The sequence below is a fragment of the Octodon degus genome, unplaced genomic scaffold (assembly GCF_000260255.1).
Source record: "Octodon degus isolate 3935 unplaced genomic scaffold, OctDeg1.0 scaffold00324, whole genome shotgun sequence".
Classification (NCBI taxonomy): domain Eukaryota; kingdom Metazoa; phylum Chordata; class Mammalia; order Rodentia; family Octodontidae; genus Octodon; species Octodon degus.
In genome coordinates, this window is record NW_004524900.1 from 432078 (window position 1) to 453918 (window position 21841).

At 41.3% G+C, this 21841-nt stretch overlaps 1 protein-coding gene across 1 annotated transcript in view; it reads left to right on the plus strand.

The window, feature by feature from the left end:
• The window catches only part of Ccdc3 (coiled-coil domain containing 3), a 129788-nt gene extending 114169 nt beyond the window's left edge, over nucleotides 1–15619 (plus strand). Inside the window, exon 3 of the mRNA XM_004647780.2 lies at nucleotides 13735–15619. Within this exon, the coding sequence (XP_004647837.1) occupies nucleotides 13735–14007 (273 nt within the window). The 3' untranslated portion in view covers nucleotides 14008–15619. The remainder of the gene's footprint in view (nucleotides 1–13734) is intronic.
• Nucleotides 15620–21841: the final 6222 nt, after the last annotated feature.

Genomic DNA, 21841 nt, shown 5'->3' on the forward strand with positions numbered 1-21841 from the left:
CACAAAATATTTAAAGAATAACTAACATCATTCCTTCTCAGACTCTTCCAAAAAGATGAGTAAAAGGGTTAACTTATTTCATGTAGCCAGCATTACCCCGATAGAATAACTAGACCAGGGCATATTAAAAAAAAAATTGCAGGCTAAAATTTCTATTGCAAATAGTTGCAAAACTCCTTAAATACTAACAAATTACCTTTTGGCTAGAAGTATAATCTTCCAGTAATTTGCCAAAGTGATGAACAGAAAGGAAAGGGGGAGAGGAACCCAGTATATGTTCTCTAGGTATTTTAGAAAACACAGGGTTGAGGCCAAGGATGTAGCTCAGTGCCTGCCTGGAAAGTCCAATGTCCTGAGTTCAAATTCCTGGTACCAACAAAAGAAAGAAAGAAAACATAGGTTTTTTCTTTGGCCACATATATGCAAGTCCACGAAAAGAAAAAAGTGATACTGTAGACATCAAAGGAGTGAGTACTTTTCAAAAAAGGAATGCTTCACAAATCTTACCATGGTAAAATTGGAAGAGTCTACAGTGTTACCCAACATGCTGCTAGCATTGTTGTAAACAAACAAGTTAAGGGCAAGATACTTGCCAACAGAATTAATGTGCATATTGAGCATGTTAAGGACCCAGAATCAAGATTGCTTTCTGAAGCACAGCAAAGAAAATGATCAGAAAAAAATAAAGAAGCCAAAGGAAATGTACATAGGTTTAACTGAACACCAGTCTGTCCTGCCCAGATAAGGACACTTTGTGAGAAGCAATCTGCAGGAGCCTGGACTGGTGAGACATACTCCCTGGGAATTCACAGAAGAAGCTGGGTATGCAGTTTTGCCATTCAGCACTCAAGTAGCAGCTAAGTGTTCTAGGCCCAGCTTAAAAATAAAAAAGTGTACTGGATTCTAAGGGTGGTTTTCTAATTAAACAAGTGTGTGGTTCCTCAGAAAAACAAATGTTTAAAGCGGATTCTCATTGTGTCTAGTCAGTTGTGTTGAAGCTTTACTTTCAGTGTTTTTCTTGTTGAAAGATGAGCTGTTGTATAGTTGTATACCCTCTTGGCCAAATATTTATGAAATGTTTATACTGGCTTAATGGTCCTCTAAATCACCATAGGAGAAAGATGTATCAAAATAAATGGAAGTCAGCATATGACATGTAAGTTAAATAAGATATACCATATTAACAGAATGAAGGACAAGAAAACCACTGTATGATTACCTCAGTAGGTGAAGAAAAGGTACTTGACAGAATCAACATCCCTTCATGATAAAAACCTATCAAGTTAGGTATAGAAAGAATTAATCTCAGAACAACCAATGGTATGTACAACAAACCAACAGTTAACACCATACTTGATGAAAAGGTGAAAATTTTTCTTCTAAGATCAATAATACAGAAGTGCTCACCCTTGCTACTTCCTTTCAGCATTACACTGAATCCTAGCTCAAACAGGCAAGAGAAAGACATAGAAGCGACACAAATTGGAAGGAATAAATTTAACTGTCTCTATTTGCAAGGACATAGAAAATGCTGAAGGCGCCACACTAAAATCTCTATTTGAATTAGTAAACGAATTCAGCGGAGTTGGAGGAGAAAAAAATAGTAGTGTTTCTATGTATAGTAACATCAAAGTATCTCAAAAATTCAAGAAAATGATCCCATTTATAATAACTATAAAATGAAATTTTCAATAATTAATTAAGGAAGTAAAATATTATCTACAATGAATACTATATAAAACACCGATGAAAAAATTGCATAACACAAAAAAGTCACAATCAATGGGAGAATATTTGCTTAAATGTTCATACTATCCAAAGTAAACTACAGTTTTACTGAAATTTCTATGACAATTCCAGTGATTTTTTCCATAGGAATAGAAAATAACAACCCTAAAATCTGTATGGAGCAACAAAACCTCAAGTAGCCAAAGCAATTCAGAGCAAAAAGAACACAGCTCAAGATGTCACATTATCTGACTTCAAAATATACTACAAAGCTATTGTATATTAAAACAGCATGATATTGGCGTAAAAACAGACACTCTGAACTAGGTACAGAGTCCCAAAATAAGCCCACATGACAGTTTATTTTCATCAACTTAATTTTGACACTGACATCAAGAATCATGCAATGGAGAAAAGATAATCTCTTCAATAAATGCTGCTGGGAAAACTGGATATCCACACACAGAAAAATGAAATTAGCCCTCTAATTCCCACCATTAAAAATATCAACTCAATGTGGAATTTAAGATTTAAATGAAACACCTTACTCAGGAAAATTACAACAACATGTAGAAGGAAATCTCTGTGGCACTGGGCTGGGCAAAGACTTTTTGGATATAATCCCTAAGTACATGTGACAAAATTAAAATACACATAGTAGGACTACATCAAACATGAAACTTCTGCATACCCAGGAAACAGTCTGGAGAGATAAAGAGCAAAATGGGAGAAAAGACAGACCTAGAAATCAAACATCTGCTAAGGGGCTAATATCCAAAATACATAAGGAACTCGACACCAAGGAAACAACTCAGAGATAGGGGCAAGGGACAAGAAGACACACATACAGCCAAGAAATGTATGTAACATCACTCATCACCAGAATGCCAATTAAGACAACTGATTTGTCATCTCACACCTACTAGAATGGTTGTTTTCAAAAAGGTGAAAAATGTTGGTGAGGATGTGACAGAGGGGGAGCTCTTGAACACTTGGTGGGAAATAACTGTAAATCAGTGCCCACCATTGTGGAGAACTATATGGAGGGTTCCCCCCCAATCTAAAAATGAATCCATTCCATATATGTAGCAATCCTATTACTATCTAAGATAAAATGGATATGAGTATGAAAGAAAGTGGAGTCAATATGTCATATATCTACACTCCTTGTTCATTGTACATTATGTAAAATAGCCAAGATACAGAATCAACCTGTGGGCATCTGTGGCTGATGATAAGGAACATGGAATGGGTGGATGGAGATATATGGATATATTCAGCCTTTAAAAAGGATTGTAGTAGACTCCTCTGAAGGCAGAACATTGTTATTTGTTCATACTTGAGAGACTCAAAGTCTAGGAGAGAGTCAGACTAGTCTAAAGAACATAGAGGAATAATAAACTAGACAATAGAATCAGAAAGATTACAGGGCTCTCCATGAAGAAATCGGAAGCTTCATAGACATGACTGAACCAAGAGTTGGAGAGGACGAAGGATGTCATCAGCTGGAGAAAGGGATGGATCAGTAGAGATTTTCTAAGCAAAAGGAAGTCTATGTGCAAAGGAACAGACACTTTAGAGAACCTGGTATAGTCAGGGAACAGCAATTCAACTGGTGAATATCAAGCGGGATGAATAAAAGCGTCATGCAATGTTTATGATGGATGTTATGTCACAGGCTTTATGTATATTTTCTGATCTAATCTTCAGGGTAGTTCTTTGGAAGAAGCAGTACTATGGCATTTTATATGTGAACACACTGAGCTAAAGCAGGGTTATTGCCTTAAGCAGGACCCCATGAGCAGACAGACACTGGGCAAAGCAGCGCCATTCTCCCCAGACTCTGACAAGCATCTACAGTAGAACATGAGGAGGTGTAAAATCCCACAAACTAGGAGTCAGCTGCACTTTTGCCTGACTTACAAGCTCCTTCTTACCCATGATGCTCAGGCAGGCAGGGAAGTTAGGTACCATCTCAGGCTGGACCCAGCCTGGCCACCTAGGGGCCCCAGAGGCTCCTTCAGCAGCGCTCCCCACAGAGGGGAGGGAGTCTTGCTTCTGCTTCCCTGGCCCCCCACCTGACCTCATCTCCACTCTGCCTCCTCCACCTGCTGCTCACATAGCCTGCTGGGCCCAGGCTCACTTAACGTGGCTGCTGGCATGGGGAGACAGCTCTTTCGACATTGGGTGGAGCTGAGAACTCACTGCCAAGTCAAACAGTCATTGGAGGTGCAAGTTGTTCCTCCAGAGAGTCTTCAGAAGAACTGCCCTGCTGTCACTTCCGAGGGTGGGGAGGATCTTCCATGGCCCTGGGTGTTGTCCAGCCTGGTCCTGTGGAATCGCTCAGGAAGCTGTCCTGAATTGTGGCTCTCCTGCACATCTCTTCCCACATCAGTCTCTAAAGCAACTCAAACTATGAGGAAAAAAGCTGCAGTTCCAACCTGCTAAAGAAAATGCCAGGATAGCTTGAATAATTATACTGCTGATTTCTACTGGTCTATTGAAAGGAACAGTTAATGCTTCTTTTTTTTCCTTCTTTTTAATTTTTTTGCTCAATTTTGCATGCTTACACCTGGTAATCTGAACAACTAATTTTCAGAAAAGAATATGCAATATAATAACCATTGTTGAATTCCTAGCGTTTTGTTTAGTAAAATTCTATATTGTTTCTAATATTTTTTTTACTATTTTTTATTCTCTTTAAAAAATAAAACATAACAGAAAATTCCAGGGAGAATTGTGGGGGCACATGGGACACAGTAATAAAGGAACATTGGCCTCTGCAGTGCAGCTTCCAGATCCTCTATAGGTCTAAGTTTTAGAAAGCTTACCCTTCCAACATCGTTGGTGAGACACTAATGAGTCATATTGGAAAGAGCTACTTGGCTAACTTCTACCTGGACATATGAATTGGCAGCAGTCCAAAATGGATTCAGATCTCCTTGACAGAAACCACAGAGACCTTGAACCATAACCAAAGCATATGTGTGCAAAGAGTGTAGGGGCCGGGGAGAGTAAGTGCTTGCCTGGCAAGCACAGGGTCCTGAGTTCAATTTCTGGTACAACAACAACAAAAAAGTACAGTGTGGAGCCAAGCTGGGCCCCACACATCTACAATCCCAGTATTCTAGAAGCAGAGGTGGGGGATAGTTAATTCAAACCCAGCCTGGGCAATTTGGTAACTTCCCAAAAAAATAAAGGTTGGGCCCTGGGTTCTACAGTTAATTTCTCCCACCAAAGACTGCATTACAGGAAGGAAAGTCTTGGGAGAACCTGCCACCAGGTATCATCTGTCCCTTTTAAAGATTTTTTATTTTATTTCATTTTAATGTATTTAGTACAGGGTCTCACTACACAGCTCAGACTCAGTGATCCTCCTGTTTTTAGCCTCCCCAGCACTGAGATTACAGGAGTGCTCCACCATGCCCAGTCTTGGTGGCCAGCTTAGTGAGCCTAGGGGTATGGGGCCAGCATGGTATATACTGCTGGTATATAGTGCTCAGGATCCAGCCCCGGTACCTTTGCTTGCCTAAGTAGACACTTAGTCCACAGAGATATCTCACTGGCTCTTGTTTGTCCCTTTGTTCTCCTGTCATTGACTGTAGACTATCTTCCTTCCAACCCATTTAATTGTCAGTGGTTGCTTCTGTGCCTCCATTTGCCGTGAGCCCCTTTTGAAGTTAAGGTTGTTGAGATTGTTGCCTAAAAAGAGCCTATGAGGAAGTATCTTAGGCTTATAGACAACATGGTCTCTGTCACGATTACTCAGCTCTGCTATTGTAGCCCAAAATCCATTAACTAGAAGTGCAGCTGTGTTCTAGTAAAACTTTATTCACAAAGCCAGCTGGTAGGCTAAATGTGGCCATTGGCCACAGTCTGTTGATCCCAACCATAGCTTTTCTTTCCTTTTTTCCTTCTCATTTTTGAATCTCAAGACTAAGAATGAAGCATTACCCATAAAAAGGCAAACTATTCATCTTTGTTGTTGATTTTGGACTATCCTCCCTTTATTTTTTGCATTTCAGAAAGTACACTTTGTCTTGTCTAGATAGGTGAGTATTTTAAATTGAAACCATCTGTGAAGTCCAGAGTCTTTCACAAAAGTGTTTAAATAATTTTTATTTAGCTAGATACAAAGCTTACTGGAATATTACAGAATGGCTGAGGAAAATTTCTGTACCATACAATGCCAGGCAGAGAATAGTACTCCTTGCTGAAATGAGCATACAGAAGCTAAAATGATTTAGAGGTGACCAGGTGATTCTACATAGCAACATAACCCCTTGGCTGTGAAGCCTAGCATGATGGCACATGTCTGTTTCTCAGCAGATTGGAAGGCTGATGAAGGAGGATCACAAGTTTGAGCCAATCCTGGTCTACTTAGCAACTGATTAAGACCCTGGCTTAAAATAAAAAAATGAAAGGCCTGGGAATGTGGCTCAGTGCAAATGCTCTGGTTTCAATCTCTAGTACTGCAAACAAGCAAACAAACAAATAGAAAGGCTTCAATATGAAACTTTCTCACAGAACCTGGCTTCCTGGAGAAGCCAGAAATCAAATAGGAAAACTTTCAGTTAAGGTACAGGCAAGCAGCTCCCATAGGTTTTTTTCCCCCATTGGAGTCTGGTGATTAAAAATCGCAGGACGGTCACTCAGCCCCAAGGATGGGAAAGCGCTAATCTTGCCATCCCTCTCCCTCAGCCTGTGGCTGCAGGACAGAGGTGAGAGCTGATGAACAGCTAACTTCCTGTGAACTGGGGGTTCATGTTGAGGATGGAGCCACCAGGTGCTCCTCCCCCAGCTTCCACTGAAATAACCCAATGGAGGAAGTGTAAGAGACCAGCACTGGAAAATAGTCAGGGTAAAATGTCAAGGGCAAAAAAATAGAACAGAAAATCTAATGGCATGATTCCATTTTTGTGTAAATGTTTTATCTATCTCCCTACCCCAACCAAAACAATCCAAGGAAGAAATATATAAAAAGCAGTGTCTATCTCTCAGTAATAGAATTACTGATGATTTTTTAAGTTTTTTTTTTTTTTTTAGAAAAAAATTTTATTAAGGGTGGGTGAGATAGCTCAGCACACTAAGTGCCTGCTTGGGCAAGCACAGGGACCAGGATTCGATGCTCAGCACCACATGCCATGCCAGCCCCGCCCTTGGGTGCACTGAGCCTTTGGCTACCAAGACTGGGTGTGGCGGCACACGCCTGCAATCCTAGTGCTGGGGAGGCTGAAAACAGGAGGATCACTATGAATCCAAGCTGTATAATGAGACCCTGTACCAAATAAATAAATAAATGCAAAGTTTTTTTATAATAAACAAGTTGTTTTTAGTTTTTAAAATTGTTTTGGGGGCCGAGGAGATGGCTCAGTAGAATAAGCACTTCCCTGGCAAGTGCAAGGTTCTGAGTTCAATCCCCAGTTCCTCAAAAAAAAAAATTGTTTTGGGGAAAACAAGGAAAAATGAATTACAGCCTAGATTTTATCTTGCTGAAAATGAAAGAGCACACTTATCTGTGGCTACATGCCCACCTGCCCTAGATCAGGCATCCTGTTAGACACATGGAAACTTCCAGGGCCAGAGAGATAGCTCAGTAGAATAAGTGCTTGCTTGGCAAACACAAGGTCCTGAGTTCAATCCCCAGTACTGCAAAAAAAAAAAAAAAAAAAAGGATGAGCTCCAGAAGAAAATTGGAAAAGTCACTGTGTATCAGGCACTCTTTCCCTGTTAGCTTCTCAGAAACTTCCAAAGAAAAGCTGTCACCACAAAAGGTGGACATGCTTAAACATCTGTCAGGTGAGTGAATTCTCCACCATGGCCCAAGAATCATCCTGTCTTGTGTGGGTGGGTTTGGGGCTGTCCTCTGTGGCTGTGGCTGTGGATCTCTCTCTCTCTCTCTCTCTCTCTCTCTCTCTCTCTCTCTCTCTCCCCCTCCCTCGCTCCCTCCCCTTTTCTTCACAGTAAATGTTGCAGTACTTGTTTCAGCAGTATATCTGTTGCAGATCTTGCTTTTCCCTTTATATCTGTTTGTGAAAAAATACCACTAAGCTAAGCTAAGAAAGCAAATATCATATCTATGTATTTTTCCCCCAGTAGTTTTAAAAGGAGATTGATTTCATTTGGAAAGCATTTCAGAAGAAAGGAGAGTTTCTTAAAGAAACACATGCATTTGAAAGCTCAGCACTCCTCTATAAATTCTTGCTTTCCTAATCAGAGAAACAGCATTTTCTCATGTAGTGAAAGCTGGGACTCCAGAGGCCTCCTGTAGAGGTTGGCAGCAAGGGCTCCACTATTTCACAGGGATGCCTTAAGTCCCACAGCTGAGGGTTCCCCTCTTTGGAAGCAGTGCCCACTTCAGAGATAGAGTCTGCAATAGTAAGGAGTTCTGGGTCACGGTGAGCTGTTGGTGACACAAGACAGGCCACAGGAGTTCTTGGGTGTCTTTTTTGCAGCTACTTACATTTAAGAGAAGTTCTGCAGGCTGCCGCTGAGTAGGAACCTCCGCTCATCTCATCCATCACTTGCTGCTTTGTTTCAGAATTTATCACTTCTTCATCAGAATGATGTCCCTCCATGCAGGAACGCTTCAAGGTGTTCCCCTGTCCATCCGATTTCATCAGGTCATCATCAAGTAGGCCTAGACTGGTTGTGCTAGTCTGGCTGGAGTGAAATTACTCCTCCAGAGTGGGGAGCTAGGGCCTGAGCAGTGCCTACCAGGAGTGCTGTCTTAGAAAGAGCTCTGCTCACAAGTGGTTGCATTAGTCCCACCAACCTACTGTGTTTGTTTTTACTCATTTTAAAGTACAGCTTTTGAAAAAATGTCATAAATTGTGCCTTCAATTTCTCTCTGATGATATGTTGCAGTGTATTATTGGATTCTTTCTAAGCCATGTAAAAATCTTGGGACTGTAGTCTTTTTATTTAAATTTTATTTTATTTTATTTTATTTTATTTTATTTTATTTTATTTTGCAGCATTAGAAAGCAAATCCTCAAATCTTTTGGTTTTACTAGACTTTGCTTACCTTCTGTTGTTCTGTGCTTAAAGAATCTACCATAACTTCCAGAAAGACCATGACTTACTAAGAGTGTAGTTGTAAGGTGCTTATCTTAATTACGTGAGCATATCAAGCCCTCACTAAGCTGTACAGGTCATGCCTAATGACATAAAAGAGAAATAATTTGAATTCTCAAAGAATTTGCTAAACTCATCTTCTCTTTTTTTTTTGGGGGGGTGTCTCATTTTGGCCAGAAGAGGGCGGTATTGCATGGGTGGTATCCACTGTAACAGGGATATTCCCAGGAGCACTTTTTAAATAAAAATGGCAGCTATTTGTACTGAACATTTTGTTTGGTTCCCAGTTTTTTAAAAATACTTAAAATGACCAGAGCAACACGAATACCAAGACTGATGTGACCTAACCAGCGGAGGAAAACCTACAGCATTCATGCTGCAGCCAGTCATTAAAAAAATTATGTAAATATATGCACAGTGCAGCTAAGATGATTGCACTACTAATTTCTATCAGTTTTTTGAAGGTAGAAGCTAATGCTTAAAATTTTTACTTTGACCAATTTTATATGCTTATATCTATAATGTGAACAACTACATTGAAGATAACAATGTGCAATATAACAATCACTGCTGAATACCAATCATCTTGTTTTCTGTGTTTTATTTATAATGTCTTACCTGTTAGTTTCCTATTCTCTTTATAATAAAAAAGGAAAGCTCTGAAGTTTCACCATCACTGTAGGAAGTTAGTGATCTGTTGAGACCATTAGCACATCTGCCAGCCCATTCTCTCTAGTGTGAACAACTAGCTGCTACTCTGCAGACCCTGGAGGAGGGTGTGTTTACACAGTGGGAGATCCTGTGGCAGGCTCCCCAAAGCAGCCCTAGAGAGCACTGGGGAAAGTGGCATTCCAGGCAGAAGGAAGAGGTGCACAGGTGCAGAGGTACTACAGGAGCTGCCAGGCACAAGCCAAGTTTGCTTAGTGCCTAAAATGTGTAAAACAGAAGGATGAGCAACAGAGCAGGTTGGGTCCACATAAACGTTTTGAGAGACTTAACTCTGTAAAATGACTGGCAGAGACCATTTACTATGTACCAGTGCATGGTTCTGAGCATTTTTCAGGTAAAACTTATTAAATCCTTGTGTTAGTCACTCATGTGGTAACCAAATGCCAAAGAAAAACTTATTAAAGGGGGAATGTTTCTATAGAGGCTCTTTCCTGTAGATGGTCCACGGAAATCCAGACAGGTTTCCCCCATCGGAGTGACAGCCCATGCGTCTCTGAAACACTGTCAAGTGAAAGTGTGCTTTACTGATCTCTTCAGTGTTTCTCAGTCCAGTTGAGTTGACCTTCAAGATTAACCACCACAATCCTTCCAGAATGTGACTATCCCAGCACACACCACACATGAGGAAGTGGAGTGACACTGGCCGTGCTCCCTGAGGGAAGGACTCTAGGATGAGATGAGTGGACAGGCCTCTCAAAAAGTGTTCCTAGGACAGGCAGGGCACAGAGGAAGCAGGACTGGGCAGAGAGAATCTGGCCTGCAGATCAGGCCCCAGAGGACACTGAGGAAAGGACAGCTCCTCAGAGCTATTCCATGTTTGGATGCCAACCAGGCATTGGAGACAAGTGCTCTAGGGAAGTGACTTTGAGCAGCTCTCTGAAGGCCATCGGCCTCCAAGAAGCTGAGGGAATAAATCCTCCAGTCTTAAGGGAGTCTCCATCTCCAGTCCCAGATTGAGAAGCCTGTCTGAGGTCATCCCTTGCATAAGCTGAAGAGGCAGGACCTGGATTCAAGGCAGCCTGGCCCAGGAGTCTGGAATTTTAGCCACATCACTGTATTGCAGTGTAGGAGATCAAGCTCCTCCCTCGGTATCCACAGAAAGTATTTTCAGGACCTCACACCTTAAGCTGTGGATGTTCACGTTTCTTACCTAAAATGGCACATTGTTGAAATCTGTGGAAACCTCATGTCTACTTCAACTCATCTCTAGATTCCTTCTAGAGCTGAATACAATGTGACTGTATATAAATAGTTGTACTGTATTGCTTAGGGAATAATGACAAGGAAGGGAGTTTATACATGTTCAATACAGATGCAATCTCAGATGTCTAACTACAGATTACTCAAAGCTGGGCATCGTAGCACATGCATGTAATCCTAGCACTCTGGAAAGCTGAGTCAGAAGGATTACAAATTTGAGCCCATGCTGGGCAACTAAGCAACTTAGTGAGACCCTGCGTCAAAATAAATATAAAAAGCTGCGGAGCTCATTACAAAGGCTTATCCACTTTGAGGTTCCATCTACAGTACCTACCACAAAACAAAAATACAAATGAGAAGCCAGGCCAGCAATTTTCAAGCCAGCAGTTCTCTGGAGAGACAGGATCTGTGATGTGGCTCAAGGCTGGGTTTGTTTACGCAAATGGATTCAAGGCAGTGCTCCTTCCTCAGAAAATTCAAGTTATGCATTTTTTATTATATTTTTATTATATATTTTTTCTTGTCTCTTGTTGTCTTTTATTACCTTTTTATTTTACAAACATTTACATTAAAGAGAGTATAGCAAAATTGATATGACATTAGAAGCAGTATGCATTTAGAAGACCAAAATGACAGGTATTTCAAGCATGACTTTAGTATTACACATTGCTATCCTCAGTGTAGTTGCTTTGTTCACGGATATCAGCATATAAAGTTAGTCAGGGTGAGCATTCTACCCATTAACTGCTATTTTCAAAAACCTGATGAAGATTCTTAGGACCGTTGCCTTAACCATCTTGTTTGTATAAATGTATGGCTTTGCCCCTTCTATATTTCCTAACTTTTCTCCTTTCTCTCTCCTCATTGTTTAAACCTTAAGTTCCTGCTCACCATTTAACTACATTATACCTTTCAATTTTTATTTCTTCTTTTAGTTCTTACACTAGGGAGACAATACAATATTTACACATGTGGGTCTGGTTTATTTCATTTATGAGTATATCTTCAAGTTGCATCCACTTATATGTAAAGACTTTGAGTTTATTTTTCTTTATAGCTAAATAATACTCCATTGTATAAAAACACCACATGTTGTTCACCCATTCCTCAGGTGATAGGCATCTTGGTTGTTTCCAGGATTTGGTTATCACAAATTGTGCTGCTATAAATATAGGCACATGTATATCACTATGATATGATGTTTTCAGTTCTTTCGGGAAAATTCCCAGAAGGAGGATAGCAGGATTGAATGGGATTTCCAGTCCTAGTTTTTTGAGGAGTCTCCACATGGATTTCCATAATGGTTGCACCGGTCTACATTCCCACCAGCAGTGGAGAAGGGCTCCTTTTTCCCCTGCAGCCTCTCCAACATTTCTTGTTGGTTGATTTCTTTATGATAGCCATTCTTTCTGGGGTGAGATTTGTTTTATTTTGAAGAGTAATAACAAGAGCAAGAAAAACAAAAGCAAAAACAGAAACAGGGTAACATATGACAACACACGTTACAGTTTTTCAAAATAAGAATAGCTGAATAACAGTGATTGATATATTATCTATTTTTATCAAGTCTGTTGCTCAGATTAACAGATATAGTTATGCAAGATGGGTCATATGATTGAATATTACCACATGCATTTTTTAATTTTCTGGAATTTCTTTAGCTGAACAATTTCCATCTGGGGTTAGTTGAATCTGTGGATCCAGAATCTACAGAATCAGAACCTGCCAGTAAGCAGGGTTGACTGTATTTCCGAGCTGAGGTCAAGGGCCAGGATCATGGCCCTGGATAACGTACAGCAGGTGGGAGCAGAAAGTGCAAGTGAGAAGACTGCGTGTCTGTGTGCAAAATTCCAAAGGTACAAAGAGTACATAAAAACAAATCTTGTCACTCCTGTCTCTTCTGCTCCCTGGTTACAGCCATCATTCCCAGTTTCTAGTATCTTCTCCGACAGTGCACAGTCACATGTGTCAGGATTTATACTGTGGACATCACGTTAGCTATGCTGCTGTGCAGCCTGCTCCTTACATTATCACCAAGCTTAGCGCCCACTACCTTGCACCGCACGTGGAACCGCCATGTTCCCTTCAAGCCCCAGCCTTGGGATTTGCTATAACTCATTGAGCCATGCCTTTTTTTTGTAGTATATTTTTAATGTATTTGGTTGTTGCAGGTTCTCACTACACAGCTCAGACTTGTAGTGATCCTCCTACTTTCAACCTCCCCAGTGCTGAGATTACAGGTTTGCGCCACTAAGCACAGACTCTGGAGGGCTCAGCTCACCCTGGGGACGCAGCTGGTGAGGCTGTGTGAACCATGCCTCTTGATGGGCTGTAAACATTTTAAACAACAAACAATGCTGTCACAGACATGTGGCAGTACTCACACGTGAGATTATTTCCGTGAGACAACATTCAAAAATAACTATATCAAAGGATATGTGCAGCTTTTATTTTGATACAGCTAAATTGCTCTTTATCCAGGTCTACAGTGTGTCTGGCACCTGTTTCCTCAAAGCCCGGGTCTATGTGAACATAGTAATTCCATGTGCCCTTAACTCGAGTCTCTTTTGCAATGACTGGGGCTCAGCAGTTGCTTGTGGATTTAAAAAGATCGTTACATTCCCTCTCCTGTAATGACCTGTATTCTTTGTGAGCTTTTGTTTCTGGTTCCTCTTTTACTTAGGAGTTCTTTTCTGCTGTGACAAATATGTAGACCGTCTTGGGTTTGTTTGTTTGTTTGTTTGTTTGTTTGTTTTTTGTCTTTTTGAGACAGGGTCTCGCCATGCAGAATGTCTTTTTAAAAACACGGTCCTCCAAGGAAGCCAGAGACAGAAAGCAAAAGCTGGCCTCTATGTGTATCGGAGGCGGGGAGTCGGCTCTAGGGGTGGAGGACAAGCGAGGTCTCCGGCAGGGTTGGTCCATCCTGGCCGGGGTGGCAGCAGTCAGGGACACTCGTCACTGGGGCTCACCTGTGTCATTCCACTGTGTCTCTGTCCCCAGCTCCTGTGCTCCTCGGTGCAGAAGGCCCTGTTTGAGGAGGAGGACCACGTCAAGAAACTGCAGCAGAAGGTGGCCACCCTGGAGAAGCGGAACAAGCAGCTGCGCGAGCGAGTGAAGAAGGTCAAGAGGTCTCTGCGGCAGGCCCGGAAGAGCGGGCGCCAGCTGGAGCTGGTGAACCAGAAGCTGAGTGAAAAGCTGGCCTCAGCCGGCATGCTCCCGCACATCAACGCCCTGGGGCGGGAGCCCGCTCTTGCCCCCTACCGGAAAGGGTAGTAGGAGCACTGGGCTGCTGGGCCCGCGCCAATTCCCGCAGGCTTGGGGAAAGAGGGGCTTTCACAGGGCACTTGTTTCAGACCTTGTAGAAGATCTCTATTCTGTAGAGTCTAACCGGATAGAGTGACAAGCATTGCTTTCCTCTTGGGTGCTAGCCTTAGCCTCAGACCCTGCATGCTGCCTCCTCCCGCCGGGCCCCAGTCGTGGTGCCAGAAGTTCAGGGAAAGCAAGACCTGCAAGGGCTGAGTGGTTGGCCAGGGTCTGGCCTCAGCCTCTACGAGCAGCCTAGAAAGTGCCCTGTCTGGGGAAGAACCTCAGTGCACATACAAGTGGGAGTCTCAGCTCCTGGTCCAACGCAAAACTGAGTCCCAAGGACTCAGCTGGAGCAGGTCCTGAAACCCTTGGTGACCCTTGTCCACACCTTTGTAAGCAAGACACCCATGAACAACAGAGCAGGACAACCTGAGTCTGTTGGGGTCCACACAGCCCAGGCAGATTAGGCCTTAAAGAGCTCATTACAGATAGGGAGTTCATTCTAGAGTGGGACAGCAGATAATCAAAAAAGGGGAATTATACATGGTATCCAATACAAGCTCCCAAGAGTGAATCAATGCTAACCAATCTAGGGGGCAATTACTTCTATGGGGCTGCTGCACTTCAAAGTGTGTTTCTGAATCAGAGTTTAACTCAGCTACTGCTAAGTTTTAACTTCTTTTTTGCCCATAATTTCTTTTAATGTCTGTGTTTGAGGTGAGCTGCCCCAACACACTGTGAGCTTCTGTTCTGCAGACACCACCCCACCTAAGGGATCAGATGATCTCACCTCATTTCCATCAGGGTTCCCAGAGGGCTTTTTTGCAGATGTTCCAACCTCTGCTTCTTTATGCACTACCTCTTCCCTGGCTCATTATACCTGAGAGATGGTTGCACAGCAGTGCACTTGGCATAACAGATCCTCAAGCCATCAGTGTACCTTTCCTTCTTTAGAAAGAATGCTTTTAAGGCAACGAAAGTAAGAGTATTTCTGCATCACTCAGGCACATTAAGTCCCAGGTGTGTTTCTAAGAAGTCAGCCAGTCCTTGGTTATCATTTGACAATGGCCCTCCAAACCAAGTGTCCTTCCCACTTGTCCCAGTGAGAGCCACTCGCCTCACCTCTGGTCTGCCACCCAAAGGCCACTGCAGGCCCCACAGGGTTGATGATGCCACTTTCTCTATTGGTAATGGTAGGTGCTGTCAGATTTCTCATCCCTTGTGATTAGGAAGGCCAGGTGCTGCTTGCTATGGCAGCCAGTCTAGGGAGATGAGCCTTACATCATTTAGATCTTGGTTGTAGGCTGCCAGCCCATGGGGACGTCTATGCCCAGAACTGGATAGGAGGGGAATACTATTCAGAGTCACCTGCTCCCATCTGGTTAGCTTTATTCTTCACAGTGTTCTGATTCTTCTAGTTCATTCTTTCTGGGCACATTTTGTTAAAGTAGTTTGCTTCCAACCAAGCAAATTGGAAGTCTAGGGATGATTTACAGGCTGGGTTTGGAGAACTATGCAAGTTGTATCTCACAGATGCTTTATGTTTTGCTTTTTCAATAAATATGAGCAGTGATTTCAATCACAATAAGGCAGTTGAGTGTTTCTTTGGGTCAGGAAGATTTCAGGAGTTCTAACTTTGCCTGGAAAAGTGATATAGCTCCTTTGGGGGAAATGCCTATGAGTCATACCTGGGACATTTAGAAGACTGTGTCTAAGCCTACTCTGCTGTACCCATCTGGATATGGTCTCAGCCAGTCTGTCCTGAGGTCCCCATCTTTCTTCACACCTGAAGAAAAAGCAGTGTTATCCTACATTGTTCCTCATGAGGGATAAGTGGTGTTATTAATCAATGTCTTTGGAATGGCACTCAGGTCTGCTGCCGAAGGAGACTCCCAGGTTCCTGTTATCTGCTGCATCATCATTTTACTGCAACCTTTGCCACTTGTTAATTATGCTCCTAGGAATTTCTTATACCTCATAAAATTCCAACTGCAGGAATTACTCAAAATTTCACATACTTTAACCAGCAAGTCATAGCATCTTCTCTGAAACATAACCTCTTGTTTACTTTCTCTCTGTACCATGCATAGCACAAGTGACTTTTCCAAAATTATGCAATAAGTGACAGGCAGATGAAATCAAAGATCTTTAAATTACAGTCCCCAGAAGTCCCAAACTGGCAGCATGTGAACAACAGCCAGTGTGGAGATGAGACTGCTGTGGCTGTCATGGTGCCTTAGAGTGTGAGTGCCTTTGACAGGACCCACTCAGGCTACTATTCCTAGTGCTACTGCTCTCAACTTTAAAATAATTTAACACCAGGCTTCACTCCACATTAATGATACCTGCCTGGCAGCAGGAAAAGAATACAAACTCAAGTCACAATGAGTTTGAATCAATGGTTGGTTAAGCGACAATTCATGTTACGTTTAACCCCCAGTGCTGGGAGTTGAATCTGGAGTCTTGAAAAAACTCTACTAGTGAACTTAACCCCTAGACCAGCAGTTAATTCTATGATATTTTTAAAAACCAAGCACACAGCATGCACTGGCTTTCCCAACCTTATTTCATTTAATATTCTTAATAATTTTATAAATACAGATCCTATCCCCTAGTCACCAAGAGGAATCTGAAGCATGCAGAAATTAAACTGCCCAAGGTACTCAGCTACACAGGTGTTAGATATTCCAATCCACTTCACTTCTCTCTCAGTTCATCATTATTTATATCTGTCCTTGCTCACCTGGACATGGGTAAATCATACTCCTTGCCCAAAGGCTGATAGAGATTTTCAAATGTACAGTTCAGTGTCTGATGCCACAAGTGCTCAGTAGATGTTACTTGTAATCATTTGTATTATTAATATTTGCCAGAAAGGCACAGTGTGTCATGATATGAGAATTTGGTGGAGATTCCATATAATTTTCTTGCTAAACTTTATCTGAATTTTTGATCCCTATTTTTCTATTTACCACAGAACTTTCTAGACTTTTTTCATTTTCTTTATTCCTGTCAGACCATCCGTCTGCCTTTCATTCATGCAACAATGACTTTTACTATAGATTTATGAAGGGAACAGAGCCCCTAAGAAATGTGTTCCCTTAAGTCCCTTCCCTGCTCAATCTGTCTGGTCTTGCTTATTCTGCTTGCCCCATGTCCCTGCCGGCCCCATTCAGTGTCAACAACATGGCCTTTGCCTCTTACACAGGAATTCATATTGATCTCCCTAAAACCTGGCACTTTGGTCTGAATGTGCCTTCTACAAGCTTGTGTGTTGGAAATGACCCCCAAATTCATGTTGATAGCATATGAAGATGACTAGGGTTTGGTGAGGTCATGAGAGTGGGGCCTGCAGGAAGGGATTAGAGATTTTCTAAGAGGAAACACCTAAGCTGGGCCTTAGCTCTGTCTCACCATGTGATGTCTATCATGAGAGGCTCTCACTGGATGCCAAACATGTATTCTTTGTTCTTGGACATCTTGCCTTCCAAAGCTATGAGCCAAAGACACTTCTACTCTTTATAAATTATAGCCTTAGGTATTTTGTTACAGTAACAAAAAATGGGCTAAAGTTTCTGGCCTCAGTATTAATTTTTTAAATCATAAATATTTCCCTCTTTAGGGACCCTTGTCTTTATCATCTAGATATACTCAGAGCTACTCATCCTAAGAAAAGGCCAGAAACTTACCACAAGCTTAAGAGTAGCTATGTATGGCCCTTTTTCACCTTGGGGTTATTACCCTGGCTCTGTCCCTTAATCTATAATGATTTTTTTCAGCACTTGTGGTTAAACACAAGGTCTTCGTCCTGGCCTACTTCCCCAGTCCTTTGTTGTTGTTGTTTTTAATTTTGGGATATGATCTAAATCACCCAGTTTCCAGGTCTGGGCATAAGCTTACAAATCTCCTGTATTGGCCTTCCAGAATGCTGGTATTACAACCGTGCACCATTACAACCAGCCCTATAATGGAACTTCCTACCATCTGCAAGTGAAGGTTTCTACCTACTAACTTGCTGTGTGACTCCTTGACCCATCAGAACCAATGTTAATCTGTAGTGCTGCTTTCCAGGGGTCACTTGCTAAAAATATTTCCTCCCTGATCTTCTCAATAAATCTGAAGCCCTGGACACAACTCCCTACTTATTACTAAAACTCTTTTCTTCCCTTTTTTACATTCCTCTTCCTCCTATCTCATGGTCACTGTCAAACTATTGTACTAGCTTTCACATAATCTTAAATTTACCAATTAAACAAGCAACAAAACTGCCAATACTTGAATGTCTATGTCTGTAGTTATTGGAAGTGTAGATCAGTGGTTCCCAGTAGAATTTTCTACAATAACAATGAAAAATATACATATGTGTGTTTGCTGTCCAAGATGGTAGCTACCATCTTTAGCTCTTAAAAATATGCCCTGTGTCTCATACTCTTCTCTCTCATTGCTGGGACAAAACACCCAACACCCAAAATTAAGGAAAGAAATGTTTATTTAGCTCACAGTTAGTGGAGGTTTCAGTCCATACTCAGGTGGCTCCAAGGCAGAGTGGCACATGGCAGGGAGAAACCCATCATGGCAGTGGAAAACAGCAAAGAGCAAAAGGAGGAGTTGTACCTAGAGCTGCTAGCTAGCCTCTCTCCCCTCTTTAAGTTGCAATGCAGATTATTTGCCCCAGGATGACTGTAGCACTCACACCCATAATCCCAACATTGGATCATGAATTAATCACAAACTCTAGAAGCTACCCCAAGACTACATGAGGCTTTGGGGGGGGGGTGCAACTAGAAACAAACCATAACAACTTGTTATTAATGAACTGAATTTTTATTAAGTTAGTTTCAATTACTCTAAATTTATGGAACCACATAAGGATAGTGGCAACCATATTTGATAGCAAGATCTAGAAAATGCCTTCACATTTTTAGAGACAGCTGTGTCATGGTAACTGTTCCCCCCTCTTTTTTTCTTTTATTTTACTACAGAAGCCCTGTGTATTGTGGTAGCAATGTACCAAATTATACTAAAGCAACATTTCCAGGCTATAATTTTGAGCCTGTCACTGAGTGATCAATGAGCTGTAAGGAATAGTCATTAGGTAGATTTTACATGAAAAGTAATGTATGATTAATTACCTGGCAGATTTTCTTTGTGTCCTTCCTACCTGTTCTTTTCCTTCTTTACTACAACTTACAAGTGGCAACTGGAACACTCACAGGTATCTTGTGACATAAAGCAATCATTTGGGCAGCAGCCATGTACTACTACGTATGACAAAGAAAAGAGTTAAAGGAGAGAAGTCTGTATTGACAATGCAGAGTTACCTGACCAGCCATGAAATATGTACCGCTGGCTTTAGGAAGAAAAAAAAAGAAATAATACTGTCCTGAATCACTGTTATTTCAGTTCTCTGACACTAATGATTTAGTAACTGGTACCAGAAGTGATCATAAGTAACATAACTTCAAAGCAACTGGAACCCAGAAAGAATTAACTAACTTGATTGGTTTTGAAAATAGTTAAATTCTGATTAGGTTTAAAGAGCAGGATGCTAAACTATGGAGTTAAATGGTTTTTATAGAGCTGTGCTTCGGAATTTAAATAAATAAATAAATAAATAACAGACAGGCTTAAGGTTTTAAATTCTTGATCTAAACTCAGAAAATTTCATTTAATCACAAAGCCAACATAGCCAAAGGTGGATGTGGGGCATCTTAGGTTAAAGATAGCCTTACCAAAACTCATTTCAAAAATCTCACAAACAAGAATGGTTCAAAAAATCTTACTTCAGATATTAAGTCTGATTACTCTGCATTCAGAAATCCTACTGACCTCCCTCCCCCTGCTAGCCAAAGTAGCAATTCCTTCCCGGTCTAATGAAGCGGATCCCACTTTACTTAAGACCCATGTAATTAGACACCTCATAAAGAGCCCAAGTTCATCCTGCCCTGCTCTTAGAACTGGCTCCATAGTTTGCACATCCCAATACAAAGAGACATTTCTTAGAGCCTTGTTAAAAAGTTCTTGAGAATTTCAAAGCAGTGACAACAAAGCACTCTCCAAGTCTGAGACCTTTCTGAACAGGAGACTGATTGCTCTGGTCAGAGGCCCTTGACACTGGCACTGCCGACCATACCTGCACACCTACTTTAAAGTAATTGTACATGAAGCTCATCACAAAATCACACTTGGGAGAAGGTTAATATGCTAAAAGAATTTTAATAATTTACAGGGGTCTTTTTTGGTTAAAACCTAGGGGCTATATGATGAGAATAAATTTTCAGGGTTTCTCCTAAGCTACAGAGGGAAAAATATCTAATTTTAGATTACACAGAATTTATTGTGTATTTGAAAAAGCTTCTACAGTCAATGCACTGTCTCAAGGCAACTGGGGATGATTCTAAATGTTTTTTTTAGCTACTTAAAATCTGGACTCTTCGGTATGATCCTGGATGAAATTGGGTGTTAGCAATTCCTAGGTATAATTTAGATAAATTAATTCAAAGTATTAGTGGGATTAGGGTCAGGCTATAACCTAGTCACCTACTCCTAATTTGGCATCTGAGATGACCTGGAACTTTGCTTTTAAAAATGATGAATTTTGGCATCCTTGAAAAACAGAGATGAATGTGGTTGATGGTCCCTTAAAGTGGGTCCCTGATCTCTATGTGGGTAATGGGGCCCCAGGGTATAAAACCATGCAATGTTCTCACATGACATAGATATTTCATAAAGGCCCTAATCTCTTCCTGTCCCACCCTCAGAAACAAAGTGAACACATTATCTATAGTAGGAAGCAGGGCCAAAGAGATCATCCAAATGACTGATCATATAATTTCTAGAACTGAAGGATAAATAAATGGACCTCTTACTGAACACCAAGTTCATCTCCATAACCGAAATCATCAATCAATCAATCTACATCTGGTAAATAGAAATTTAATTTGAGTTATCTCATAGGAGAGGCACAGCACATCAGCTGGTTCCAAGACCAAGATAATTCAAAGTTCCTTTGATTAAAGACAGGCCAAACTAAGATGTTTGATATGCAGACACATAGTGAGGTTAAGCTTAACAGCCTAAATTGTATGGTAATAACAATAAGCTTGTCTTCTGGAGGGTTAACAGCCTAAGTTTGCAGACCAAAATTAGAGAAAAAGGAGGGCTGCAAGGAAAGCCAACATTTTGGCCCTAACCTTCTAAGGTCAATTAAGACTCAGGACATATGAGAACTTGTACTGTAATGTCATATAACTCAGTAGTGTCCCAAATTTTCTGATCAAGGAGATTATGGGGCCAAAGAGGAAAGTGATCAATGATGTGAAGTTTGCCTAAGGAGAGTCACATGGAGAGAAAACATTCTTTCAGGCTTTCACAGAGAGCACATTGGCCAAGCAATGGGTGACTCAATCACGTGGCTGACACTGACAAAGGTTCTGCAGTCTGAGGTACAGGATCGCAGGAAAATCCTGAGGGGATTTCACTGACCTTCTCAGACCAAAAAGCTACAACTCTTGTTGCATATGTCCTGCTTTACCTTGGTCTTAACCATCCAGCAGAAAAGTATAAAAATGATATATAAGAAGTAAAGCCATGCTGTTATGTTGAACTGTGGGGGACTCAGGTCAACAATTTCTGACATTGCCAATCAAGCGGAAGATCCAATACTATTATGGGCTACTGGTCTCTTTTAGAATATTTTGCTGAGTTTACATACCTATAATAGTCAAATAACAGAACTAAACAAAAAAATGGTATGCAGATGAATGTGCATTTTGTAATTGTGTATTCAAAGTGGTTGGGA